The 13,389-nt window shown below is 42.9% G+C and overlaps 1 protein-coding gene across 8 annotated transcripts in view; it reads right to left on the bottom strand.

Annotated features, from left to right (window-relative positions):
* DENND2B (DENN domain containing 2B) overlaps nucleotides 1-13,389 on the bottom strand; it is a 189,086-nt gene that overhangs the window by 67,017 nt on the left and 108,680 nt on the right. For 6 of the 8 annotated variants that reach the window (XM_026104458.2, XM_064513048.1, XM_064513045.1 and 3 more), the window contains 2 exons: nucleotides 6,978-8,195; nucleotides 2,631-2,767 (listed from right to left, as the gene is read on the bottom strand). In XM_026104458.2, the coding sequence (XP_025960243.1) occupies nucleotides 2,631-2,767; nucleotides 6,978-8,195 (1,355 nt within the window). The remainder of the gene's footprint in view (nucleotides 1-2,630; nucleotides 2,768-6,977; nucleotides 8,196-13,389) is intronic. The other 2 variants (XM_064513049.1, XM_064513050.1) reach the window with 1 other exon arrangement.

Below are 13,389 nucleotides of genomic sequence, written 5' to 3'. Positions count from 1 at the left end.
AAACTCACTCTTACAGGCACCTGGTTTCCATGAGTACAAAAGTGCTACTTAGAGAATGGAGTCTAGCACTACTGGTATAAATTACGCAGATGCGATACACAAAACTATGATAGTTTCTTTAACGCCAGTGATTGAACTACTTTGGCTTGTCTTTAATCATGCTTGACAGATTATTAGAATTGTACTGATTTGGTATTCCCCCCACACTGCCTATATTGAATGAAGCACTTTGGAAAGAGAGTGTTAAAAAGCAGTACAAAACAATGAAGTTCTGTGTTTGTCCACAGTTATTTTGCATTCTCTTTCCATCGCCCTGCCAAAACGCACAAACTGTAATCTGCAGAGAGCAGGCTTATAGTTCCCACGAGGTGGAAGAGCCCATTATGATTTTGTTTTATTGAACCCAACATTTCTTTTCATTTGAAGAAAGATTCATACCAATACTGAGCATTTCATTTTGATTCCTAACATAAAAACAAACCAAACCAAGGAAAACAAGCCTTACCACCTAACATCTGGCAGTTGACAGTCTCTGATCAGAGATGAGCAGTGTAACGCACAATACATTTTCCAGTGTGGATTGCACAGTGGTCTCACTGTTTATGGAGAAGGTTGGTGATCATATAAGGACTCCTTCCACAGTAAAAAAAAAATATAATAATATTAATGTCTGCTTAAGCTCTCATACTTTTATTAACAGACACTGAACAGCAGCACTTTCGGTGTTCAGAAAGCATCTTTTCTGAATGGGAGAGAAGGAGGGCACAGCTTAAAACAGAAAGAGTAAAGTCCTGTTTTCACTGAAGGTGACCAGTCAGAGACAGAATTCATCTATAAGGACAAAGAGTCACTTACAGCCTAAAGGCTACCAGGGTTTTCTATGGAGAGCTCTCTTTCTTTCCTGTGAGTCCCACTAATGCCAATGGCATTGCAAGGCAATCACAGTGTCCACTGCTGTGATTTGCCCTGCCAGGCACAGCTATCCAGAACTCTCCACTCGACCCAGCACAGCTCTAAATTCGGCAAAGAGCTTTTTCAATAGTAGGCCCATATGACCTAGGCTTTCAAAACAAATTAGAGGAAGGATAATTCCATCTGCATCTCTTCTGCAATGTCCCAAAGCATGTCCCATGCACCTAAACAACAAAAACCCCAAGACTGTGCTCTGAAATAAAAATTGGTGACTAATCCCAAGAATAAGGAGGGTTCCCCATAGGAAAACCTCAAAGCGGCCCTTATCCTCAATGCCCCTACACCTTCTCAACTTCAAAGGATGCTACCAATCCAGAGAGTTCTTGCTTGCTTGAGTCCCATTCTTCTGTATCACCTGTCGAAACTACTGTACCAGTGAGAAGTGGTGGGAGGAATGAAACTGGGGTGTGCTTTGTCACAGTCACTAATTCCAGAGCTGCATCACAGAATCATCAAAACACTCACTGGAAAGGACCTTTGGAAGTCAACCAGGCCAACCTCCCGCTTGAAGCAAGACCACTGCCGACAGCCATGGCTGATCTAGCCACATCCTGAACAACCCCACAGATGATGATGTCACAGCCTGTCTGGGCAACTTCTTCCAGGGCTCCAGCAGGAAATTGTCCTTACTGATGTCCAATCTCAACCTCCCAAGCTGCAATTTGTGACCATACCCCTTGCTATATCAACTAGCACAACCAAGAAGAGTTTGGCTCAGTTGTCTTTTCTGCCCTTCAAACATTTATAAGCAGCTATTGGGTTGGCTTTGGGCATCCTTTTTAGCAGATTAAGCAAGCTCGGCTTCCTCAGTGTCTCCTCACAGGACATGTTCCCTAGGCTTCTGACCATCCTGATAGACTTCCACATTCCCACAGATGAAGTTCATTGTTCGAGGTAAAATAAAGTACCCTTCATAGCCATTGTAATAATACAACACTGAAAGAGTTAAAAACAATGCAGATACTCATCACTTAAGTGGAAAATCTGTGCTCTGAAGGGCTGCCCAATTTTCAGTAATTATAAAATCTTTTTTATGTTGAAAGAATGTATGCACAGGCCATACATTTCCTTCTAAGACCAAAAGAAACATGTTTTTCTTGTGAGGCTTAATCAAAACAGTGTTTTTGTTGCACATTCCTGATGGCTCTATAGCTAAAGGAAATTAATTTTTCTTTAACCAGCAGCTGGGACTGAGAGCAGACCAGGAATGGTGCTGCAGACAACCGCTTTGGTGCAGTCCACGGAGAAAGCCTGAAAAGCTCAGGCTGACTACACAAGTCCTGTGAGGATAACCTTGCCATTGGATAGTTCTGTGAACTCTGTATCTATTCCACTTCTTTACATTTTTACACCACTCATGGCTTCAAGCCAAGACCTTGGTAAAAAGAACAATTTAGTTCTTGAAAAGCATGACAAAAAGTTGACCAAACAGTCTGTTTCTAATACTTCTCAATGAGGTTTGAAGCAATCAAGACCTCCTGCATGCAGAGTGAGAGTCATGTTTACTCTGATGCATCAAGCCCATTTACCCTCCATTTAAAACCCTCTTTACTGACAGCAGTTGAATGTTCTTGCACAGGACGTGTCCTCCCATGCACTTTCTGACCACAACTGCTCAACATCCCACTGTGAGTGCATGTGCTGCAACAGGTCCTTACCTACAATGTCTTCATAGGCATTTTCTTCTAAAGTGCTCTTGGATCCAAATTTATGCTGGCTCTCAGTCCCATTTTCAGTTGGGGAGGGAGGGTACAAGGACTGCAGACTGGAAGCATCCTCAAACTCAAAGGATTTTCTGAAGTTTAAAACAACAAGTAAAATAATTAGGAACTAGAATGCAAAATGACCCAAATACTTAGCAGAGCATGTGTTTGCTAAGCAATGTGGATAAAATTACTAAAAAAAAAAAAAACCCACCTCATGACCCACTGACTAACTTGTAGAGGAGCCTCAAATCCTGTACTTACAGGAGTCTTCAATATAACAAATGTTTTTGACATTCTTACAAGGTTGTGAAGTATTTTATCCCCATTACACAGGAAGGGAGAAAATACAGAGAAAGTATGTGTTTCTTTCTTTCTTTTTTTTTTTTTTTTTCAAAAGTTATAGAGTAAGTGAGCAGCAACATCCTGGGATTAGAAATTGCTTTGCCCTTGCCAGGGGCCCTGGAAACATGTGGCCTTCTCTCTTCAAAGAAAAGACATTTCTCTGGAAAGTATTCTTCCACCAGTTGATCTGGGAGACTTAGGAATTAGTTTGAAAACTCTCTCAGGTCTCGAATCTTCAGCTATGTCCCTGCATAAAGGTCAGTGTACAAATGCCAAAGGCAGATTCACATGTGGAGGAATCATCTATTTCCCCTGCACACCCTGCATCAAGCACTGACAGCTGAGGAGTATGCGAGCAGGATATTAAGGCTGTGTGGAGCGAAGGAGCTACCTGGGGTGATAGCTGGGGCCCTGAAGGTTCGGGCTGTGTGGCAGGAAGGTGAGCGACAGCCAGATTAGATGTCTCACTGCTGAGAGGGAATATTGGCCCCTCCTGCCTGTGCTGTCACCCATCATTGTGGCTGGAAGTTTGGCACCATACCTCCAGCCAAAACGGATATGGGATAAACCTGCAGGTTGTGAGAAGCTGGAATGGGGCTGACACAGGTCAGTCGCCCAGCAGCCATACCGTCTTACAGACTGCTCCTGAGAATCAATGCAACTTTTCTCCCACCCTGGCACTCTAGGGACAGGCAATTCTCTGCAGCCTTCAAAGAGCTTCTCTCACTCACAGCAGCTCCAGTGCTGCTGTGCAGACTGTGGGCAAAGAGCCCTAGCCCTCCCCATTCTCCAGTTTGCCCTGCATTTGTTCTCTGAGGCAATATCTATACTGAAGTGGAGAGGTACATGGCTTACATTGACAGCTCTACCTGGGCTAGCACTAATGTAATTCAGTGCTGAAGATGAAATGGTGTGAAAAATGGGCTCACCTGAGAAAGCAAAGTCAGGTTTGCTGCAAGGCTTGTACAGGCTGTGCTGATGCCCATACTTCACTCACCGATACCCAGACTAGCTAGATAAATAGTAAATCATCCTGCCATTAACCAGCTGGAGTAAAACGTACTTTGACAGTGGCCAAGGCTCAGGAGACATACTCGAGCATATCCATTATCCATAGCATTATAGGCTGTAATCGGTGCAAAAACTATTGTACACTGTATTTGACAGGAGCATTCCAGTCATTCAGCTGCTAGAGCAGACTTATGGGTCCAGAGCAGGCTTAAGCGCTCTGTCTCCCTCCTTTCCCAAATCTTAAGAATCATCAGGTCCATGGTACAGACACCAGGATATTGACAGAAACAAGCTGAGTTTCAGACCCACATGTCAGCTCTTCACCACCTACCAGCAACTCTAAAAGATGTTTAGGCAATGATGACATAACAGTATTTGAAATGAGACTACATAGTTAAGCACGTTAAATACCCAGCTCTCACAGATTTCAAGGCAACACTATTATGCAATGACACTGCATAGGGCCACAGAATGATTTTGTAGACTAGCACTCAGCTATGCTCCATGTGTCCGAAGACTACCCTGTAACTCTCCTCTCCTGTTCTGCATCTGTGCCAGAGGATCTCCAACCACTAGAGAATACCCAGCTCACATCGATTCGCAGTGTGGAAGCTACAGTGGGCACCAGCTCCCCTGGATACACCCTGTATCTATGCTAGCCAACAAATATGAAAGATTTTCTCCATTTCATTATAATGTTAAATTAGACACCAGAAAGAAGAACAGTCTTTTAGAACAAAATATTGGCACAATAAATATCCTCAGATATTCTCATGACTTCCCAAGCAGTGTAAAGCCACATGTATACTCAACCTGCAACACACAGCTACAAGCATGAATTATGTCTATTCTCAAAAGGAGAACAGCTTAGAGACTGAGGTTTCAAAAACTAATTGCAACAAAATATTGTGGCTCCTAGATGAATTGTATGGTCTCAAACTGTCTGTAAATGTTGGAGTTATCCTTACTTTAAATAAAGGAAGTACAAAAAGAAAGACAATAAAGTTAAGATTTTATAGCGAACTTCCACCTAGCCTGGGAGTCAGCCTGCAAGCTGTGATTTTGGGGGGATGATTTATACTTACATCATTGTTAATCAGAGCTAACTCCAGAGAAAAACACTAAACTATATGGGAGTAAAGCTGCTACAAGCAAACAGAAACCTATCCTATAAAATGTCAGAATGATTTGCAAGAATCATGAAATACTCATGGTAGTGCTGCAAATCCTACATCTTACATTCCACTAATCGTAATTGAAACTGATAAATACTGCTTTTATTTTGGGCTCATACCTACTAGCCCCAGCCAGGACTGAGGTTGCCTCCCTCACTGTGCATTGCTGCACAGTGCTGCTCACAAGAGTTTGTCGTCTAACCCACCTATGACAGAGACTGAACTCACACAAGAGCAGGTACAAGCACGAATTACATCTCTTCTTGAAAAAAAGAACACTTTAGAGACTGAGTTTTCAAAAAAAACTGTAACAAAATACTGTGGTTCCTAGATGACTTAGACCAGACTATGGTCTCAAATGCCACGCAAGTGCATACTCAAAGACTAATTTTGATTACTTAGTTGTAGGTCAGAAGGTGATTCTGTGGCAAATATTTTCTTCTGTTATTCATTTACTTCCTCCACTCATTGCACAGACCCCTTTACCATTTTACACAGACCATTTTTCCACTTGCCCCTCAATTATCCAATAAAGATGTCATTTATATCCAAACATTTAAACATTATTTTTTGTCTTCTGTACATTACAAATGCTGTGCTGAACAAAATGAGGTTAGCTTTATTTCACAAATTCTTATCAAGATCTAGATTTGTTTCCTCTAACTGACATTACTGCCCGAACTCAGAGATGAGCACTGCTAATCAGAGCTTGGCTTTTTACATTTCCCCCTTTCTTTCTCAGAGAAACCACACACACCAGTGGAGCTGTTTGATCCATTTCAGAAGCAGGTGTTTCTTGAAAGTAAAGAAAAGAATGCAAAGGCTCCTCTTCTCCTGTTCCCGTTCCAGTATACTTCAGGTCAGGTTGTGCCGACATAAACTTGTAATTGAGTCAACATCCAGCACCAGATACTGAATTCACAGCATGCATTCAAGATGTCATTTAGTAGTTACTTGTGCAGCTCATTGCTAAATATTGAGTGTGTGTGTGTTCTACACATACACAGAGAGCTGAACATGTCAAAAATGTAGTACTTTTATGTTTATCAACAACTATCCCTAAAATTTTCCAAGCAATGAGTAGAATGAGTTTTACCATTTCCAAAAAGTCAATGGGAATCATGCAGTTAAACCAACGCAAACTCCGTAGACTGCTGTGCAAAAGCAGCCATATATTCTACTCATCTGTAACTCAGGAAAATTATAAAGGCCCTTCCACGATAAAGCATGATTTTCTCAACATTAATCCTCTACAGCTATTGACAGTTACTTACGACAACACTTCTAAGCACTTAATTAAATAAAATCACCAGTGTCCCATAAAACTGACACAACCGCTGCGTTAGCAAGCTTTGGAAACACAAATCCTCTGACACCACGTTTTGTAGTAAACAGGCAGACGGGACTTTGACAGATCAGCTATGGCCCTGCTACAAGAGAATAATGAAATTACGCTCCATTAAACAGCTCAAATAAGGGCATTTGTGCCAAAGTGAGTGAGATAACCTTTAGCACACATGATCTAAAGCCTCTTCCACGGATTGAGGAATGCAGGTTGGAGAGCTCCAAAATTGCAGCCATGTAAAAGCATTGCACCAGTGCATCCCATCAGGGCAGCCCAGGGGAAAAAACACTCATCTCACCAAAGATTCCTCGCATTTCTCAGATCAAAAGCATCACATTAGAGGGAGAAATTTAATTTTTGCTATTAAAAAAGACATTGTATTTATTCATTCTAAAATCAAGCACAAAACATTTCCTTGGATTTTACCTATTCTGGGATTTTCTGTGAAAGCGTGACTCTTTCTTCTGCCTTCTGGTCACAGGGGGGGCAGGGGTGGACGGGAGGGGGGGAGGAGCAGCAGGCGTAGGAGACAGAGGTAGGCCATTGCTCGCTTTACTTTTGTGATTTTTGTCAGCTTCGTATTCAAAGGTGCGTTTGGGCTTGGGGACAGGATTCACCGCTGTGTTAGCTGGGCTTTCAAGGAGTGGTTTAGGGCCAGCCAAGTTTGCAGTAACCCCTTGTTTCGTCTTACTGTTTTTTTCAGCCTCAGTAGGTGTTTCTGGATCACTCCCCAAAATAACATTCCCTCCTTTGCTATCACTTAGGTTTTCACTCAGTCCCTCCACAGTACTCAGAGTTAGAGACTTTTTCCTCCCTTTGTCAACACTGTAACAGCTACTCGGTAACTGGGGGAGGCCTCTGCCAGGTTGCTCTTTCAGTGCCTGCTCAATCTTCTGTATTCTGTTGAGCACAGCAGAGGACTCTTTCCTCATGTGACCCTTGAGGAAAGCAGCAGAAGGAGGCTCGCTCCTGCCTGGTCTCTTTTCCAACCGATGGCAGGAATCTCTGTCCAGCAGCTCCTCCTCCTCCGTTTCCGGGTAAGAACACTCGGAAAACGTTCGGCTCATTCTTCTGAACCCTTTGAAATCAAACGTCTTCTCGCTGCACGGAGAGGTCAGCACGCTAGGGCAGCTCTCACTGCCCGACCTCTCCCCAGCATCCCTCTTGTCCGCACACGTGCTCCTCCTGGGAGAAGGCTCCCGGCGGCACTCCCATTCTGTGATCTTCTGCCTGATGTCCAGCGCCTGCGAGCGGACGCTCGCCCGGCTGAGGGAGAGGTTCCTCAAGTTTGCAGCAGTGCCCAAGGACAGAGTGCTCCGGGCGAGTGGATGGCTCCCTATCGCGTCCCCATCCTGAGCCTCCTTAGGGCTCTCCTTGTGGTCCTCTGCCTTGAACACAGAAAGCCTTTTATCCAAAGCGCCCACGCTGATGGCTTTGAGAGGGTGGCTTGGGGAGTCAGTGTCCGAGGGGCTTGTGGAGGTGCTTCGCAAGGTAGACGCTCGGCTGCTCCAGTCCTCGAGACGCAGTCTGGAGTTGGAGACTTTGGTGAGCCGAGAAGAGCGGCAAGAGTCCTCGCTGTCGCTGAGGGGGTAGGCGGGGCTTCTTGGCGGGGACAAAAGAGGTGGTGGAGAGACTGACTGACACCTAGAAGCAGAAAGAAATAAAAAATCAAGTCCTTGGGAAAAACTGGAGTTAGGAGCCACATTTCTTCTGACTGCAGGTAAAGCAGAGGATGTCTGCTCATCACACTACCCCAAAGCGTCACCAAACACCATTCAGCCACAAAGTTGGGGGACCAGCAATTAGCCAAGGATGAGCAAAGCATTCACCACTCACAAGGCCAGTTTCCTCATCTCTTTTTACCTCCTTTTCATCTACCACACATACCAGAATAACTCCCTGGCCTTCACAGTTAAGGATTTCCTCTGCAGGAAAAGGGCATTTTCAGGGAGAAGATTCCTGCTGAAGCAAAAGTTGGAAAGGCTGACCAACAAGGAAGACAGTTTATTCATTGGCTGCAGCGAGCAAACCAATTTAAAAAGATGCAAGTTTTTAACTCATAAAATTTGAACCAAAGCATCACCATGGCCAGCAGCTGTGGTATTTTAGCCACAGCATTTCAAATCCCTCATGTATACAGTAAATTTAAAAAATGGAAAAAGGAAGACCTGTTTTGTCTTTGGTCTGATGTTGTGGCCAAAAGATTAAATTCTCCTTATCAAGGAGAACAGATAAAATTTTTTATCAAAAGAATACTACAGACTGAAAAAACATTTTAATCTTCCCACAGTACACACTGAAGAACATAAACTATACAGAAAGGTCTCAACGTTACCTTGGAAAAAAACCCTGAGAATACATTTTTGCCATGGTTTGCAAAATTAGCCACTGCTCCTCAGCTTTTGTACATTGTTACAAAGACTTTAGAAACAGAAAGAGAAACGGAAATTAAGCAATACATTAATCAGTGATGAGCCAGCAATAAGAAAATTAAGCCAAAACCATGTTAAAAAGAAGGTTTTTACTGCTCTGCCACAATACACGCGTACAAAATACAGCAGAAATACTAAGGACTCCTTTGACATTTTGCCCTAGAAACCCTTCTGTTTCAAACAGTAAGGAAAGAAGAGGAAAGATCAAAAATAATGCCTTGCATATGCTGTTCAGTTTTTTTTTTTTTTTAAAAAAAATGTCCTATAATCATAAAATCCAAACGGAAGAACTACTTAACCAAAAGAAATCCTGGGAGCATATATCTCTGTTACAACAAAGGCAGAAGAGAGTCTGAACTCCTCTGCAGCTTTCACGCCTAACACCAGCCAAGCCTCACAAGCACAGGGGCTAAGTTCTATGCAGTGATGTGAAAGTCCAAAGCACCGAGGGAATTTCTGCAAAACTTACTTTGAGACAGGACATTTTTCTTCCCCTTCAAACACATCCCCAAAACAAATTATTAGATTCATCCAAGCTTCCTGAAGCTGAGGCTTTGCAAGCAAATCTCAGAAGTTTTATGAAAGAGAAAAGTTCTGGTCAGAAAAGAACAAAAATCAAATTATCACAAAAGTGAACTTATCTCTTTTTCTGAGTCCCGTGATAAATCGAGCCTCTCTTGCATAGAAGTTACACTTCTTGGTGTGTTCTGTTTCTTCATCATTTTGAAAAATAAATGTGTCCGTAGGAAAAGATAGATCTCATGCCAAAGACAATGGCAAATAGTTCACCAACAGCTACTTCAAGCTCAGTGAAAGCTTGTCTTCGTTTCAGGACAGAGGATGCATGCCAGAATACACTCAATTCATCTTGAGTCCTAGAAGTTAAATTCCCTGCTATTCTACACAGTTTTAGCCAGGTGTCTTAAACAGAAAATCTCAAAAGATCAAAACCAGGTAACAGGTGATGAATATTTCTGGCTGTCTGTCTCAGCATGAAGTTAGCAAATTCTCTAGAATGACCTTGGCCCACCTACCTCAGCAGCTCCTGAAGATGCACCTTAAATCAGTCTCCACAGACTTGGAAGAGTGCTTCCCCTGACCCTTCATTATTACCCTCTGCCCCTTCTTGATCTCTTCTGTTTAATACCACAAAGTCCCCAAACTTATGTTATCCTTACCACTCACTCCACTAGCTTAAACCTGAGATTGCGTTCTCCAAATTTCTGTATGTCATTTAGGCCTGCTCTAGAGCTACACTAACATTTCTCTGAATGAAGCAAGTATAACTTGATTGAAATGTACTTTACATACAAAAACCACACTGCTGCCTTTGAAGTTGCCTGTCAGCTAAATGCACTGTCAGGACCCAGCAAAAGGGTAGAGACAGGCCCTGCAAAGAAGCCATGTGCAATTCTGTAGCATATGGAGCACACATTAAAACCTTTTTTCTTCCCTCTCCACCACAGGAAAATTGACATCCAAATTAATGAGGCCCTTTTCAATTAAAAGAATGTGTTGGACCCCAAATGATCATCTATACCGACAATAGCAAGAACAAATTACAAGATGACTGGGGTCTAGTTAGTAACGAGACAGCAGAGGTGCAAGATCCTGCTGACAGTCCTCTCTCTGCCTTTGACTCACTATACAGCAGAAAATACTGTAAGCATTTCTTTCACTTTACTTCATCTGGGAAGCTGCGATCATCTCCACTCCACTCACTGTATGATGTGCAAAGTCATCTTCCTATCATTATTCATAGTGTTTCTGCCTTATATTGCAGCACACAGATGTCAATCAGACCAGGAGCCCAAACTGCTGGGTATCACAGAAGTATGTTTGTGACAACTCTGCTACAAAGAGCATACAATCCAGTGGAAAAAAAACTTGAATCTAAGAACTCTCTCCAAGGAGAGAAAGGCCTTTCTTCTAAGATATAGTTTATTAACTACTTCAGGATAGTCCATCTAAACCTAGCACATTAATCACTGCACTATGTAAGTGAACAGTCTTGTGAAGTCAACAAATTATTTCAGCCCTGTTTTAGGATAAGGTAAATAAGGTGTAGCTCACAATTACTGGATTGACACTTCTAGGCTCCTACCTTATATTAGACCCACCAGGCTAACTTCTCTGCAGGATTAATGCAGACTGTATCAATCTGCCTGATACTACTGTTTAGAAATTCTACCATGTCTTGTTCACAGGTGTTGCAGTTTGTTGTTTTGACTGTTGTACTTTTGTTTCTCTTTTAATTTTAATTAAAACGGCAATTAAAAAAATCAGGCAGAACACTCACAGCACCTTGCACAGAACATCTGGATCCCCTGCAATAGCAAATGTTAAGTCAGACTGCACACAGGGCCTGGAAAGGGACCAGCTACTCCTCTGAGGACTGGTGGAACGCTAACCCCCAGTTGCAATTGCTGATCCAACATTGTTTCCGATTGAACACCACTGCAGTTTTCATTTATAATATTTATGTTCCTGATAGAAATAGTCCCTCATCAGCTGACACGCTGAAGAACAACTTTTCCGTTGTTTTCAGCGTCAGGAAAAGGGTTGTTGACTCATCAGGAGAGGAGGAAAGAAGGGAAAGCATGAAGTGCATGACTTACAGAAGTTGCACAATGCGTCTCCTTAGAAGTATGAGCCGTTCTTTTAAATCCCAGGTTCCTGGTACGCTAACTGCACTTACGGCTCGATCTTCAACCCCCTGAAGTCACTTACTGCCACTCACTTCCCCGATACAAGACTGGGCCTGTAGAACAACAGGCCCTTTGGAGGTGTATGCGGTGAAGTACTTGTGATACTGCTGTTCAGAAGGAATCTGCCTTACACTGAGTCATACTGTAATCTTAGCTAATCCAGTTAGAAGCTATAGGACCAATTCAGCAAGCAAGAGAGGCAAAACAAAAAAAGTACGTATGGCTTCAGGCACGCTTTCTCAATGGACAGTGGCAAGTAGCAGAATCAAAAAACAGTCCAAAAGCTGCACAACGGGTAAGATGGCTCTTCCCCAAGAAATCCACTTCCATTAGAAGAATATTCTCTTGAAGGCACAATACTTCTGCAATCATTATGACTAGTATTATTGGATGGACAACATAATGAAATAACTTGTAATCTTTTTGTAAAGCAAAATGTTTTTATTGAAGTTTTCTACATGCAGAATGATACATGCAGCACCTTACAAAGCGTTATCATCACACACCTTCAAAATACTAAGCATACACAGCATAAACAAAATTATGGAATCAAATTCAGACTTCTTAACAAGTTCACTTGAAGAGAACCTTCTTCCCAGTCAGTGACATCACTTTGAGAATATCGGCATTTCACAAAACAAATTGAGACAAGTTGCTCCGATTCCCTGTGTGATGAGACTATTGTTCCAGCGCTCGGGCTCTCCAGCCACGGAGCAGGCAGAGCACACTGCAGTCTCAGCGTAGCCCCACGGAGTGGCAGCAGCCCAGAAATCAGGCAGCCCACAGAAGGGCTGGCGAGCAGGCCACAGACCCTGCGAGTGCCTGCCTGCCTGCCGGGCTTTGCTGCTGCACAGCGAGGGCAGCAGACAGAATCGGAGAGGTTGCTTGCAACCCTCTAGACTGTGCTCAGCTTTACTGCTGTGAGTTGTTCCCTGAGAAATCACCAGAAGTACTCACAGTAAGAAAAAAATGGTAATTTTAGTGACTACCTGTAGGACTTGGAAATATAGATACAATTGAGCTTTAAAGTCTGATTCATTCTCTCCTCTCCAGTTCCTCTTTTTCTCATCAAAACACAGAAAAAACCTTCCAATTCACAAAAAAGTTTAATTTTCCAGACCAGCTCTCAGATGAAGATATGGCTTCCACAGACCAATGTATGTATTCATATCAAAGCCTAGCATCATCACGAAGCCCAGTATCAATAGCCATCTCCTTTTACCTGTACCAAATGAACATCTGTGGATAACAGTGGAGACGCATCTCATTTACTGCAAAAAGAGAAGAGGATCACTTGCCACACTGCCTGGAGATAATTTGCACCCTACACCTTACAAAGCAGAAGATTAAAAAAACTGGATTCCTGCCACCATTGTGAGGCCCATAACAAGGCTGCCTTGCACTAGAAATCTATGGCTCCACACACCTGGCTGCGTGGAGAGGAGGCAGTATTTAATCTTTGGAGAAGACTTTGAAAGCAGGCAATACAAGATGAGTTATACAAATTGAGCTATACCTGGTGCCCAGCTCCTATATGCTTCCATTGCAAAGTATCACCTCTGGAACGGTGGAGAAACGAGTGGCAGACTGAATGCTGGCTTTACAACTGCAACAATTTTGTTAGGTATCTTTCAACAACAGGAGGCAGCCAGAACGGTGGCCAAAGAGCTGTCTTTATACTTCTTTCGGATGTCAGAT

This window comes from Dromaius novaehollandiae, chromosome 5 (assembly GCF_036370855.1).
Source record: "Dromaius novaehollandiae isolate bDroNov1 chromosome 5, bDroNov1.hap1, whole genome shotgun sequence".
Lineage (NCBI taxonomy): Eukaryota > Metazoa > Chordata > Aves > Casuariiformes > Dromaiidae > Dromaius > Dromaius novaehollandiae.
The sequence above is the reverse complement of the archived record's forward strand: the minus strand, read 5'-3'. Positions and strand labels throughout refer to the sequence as shown.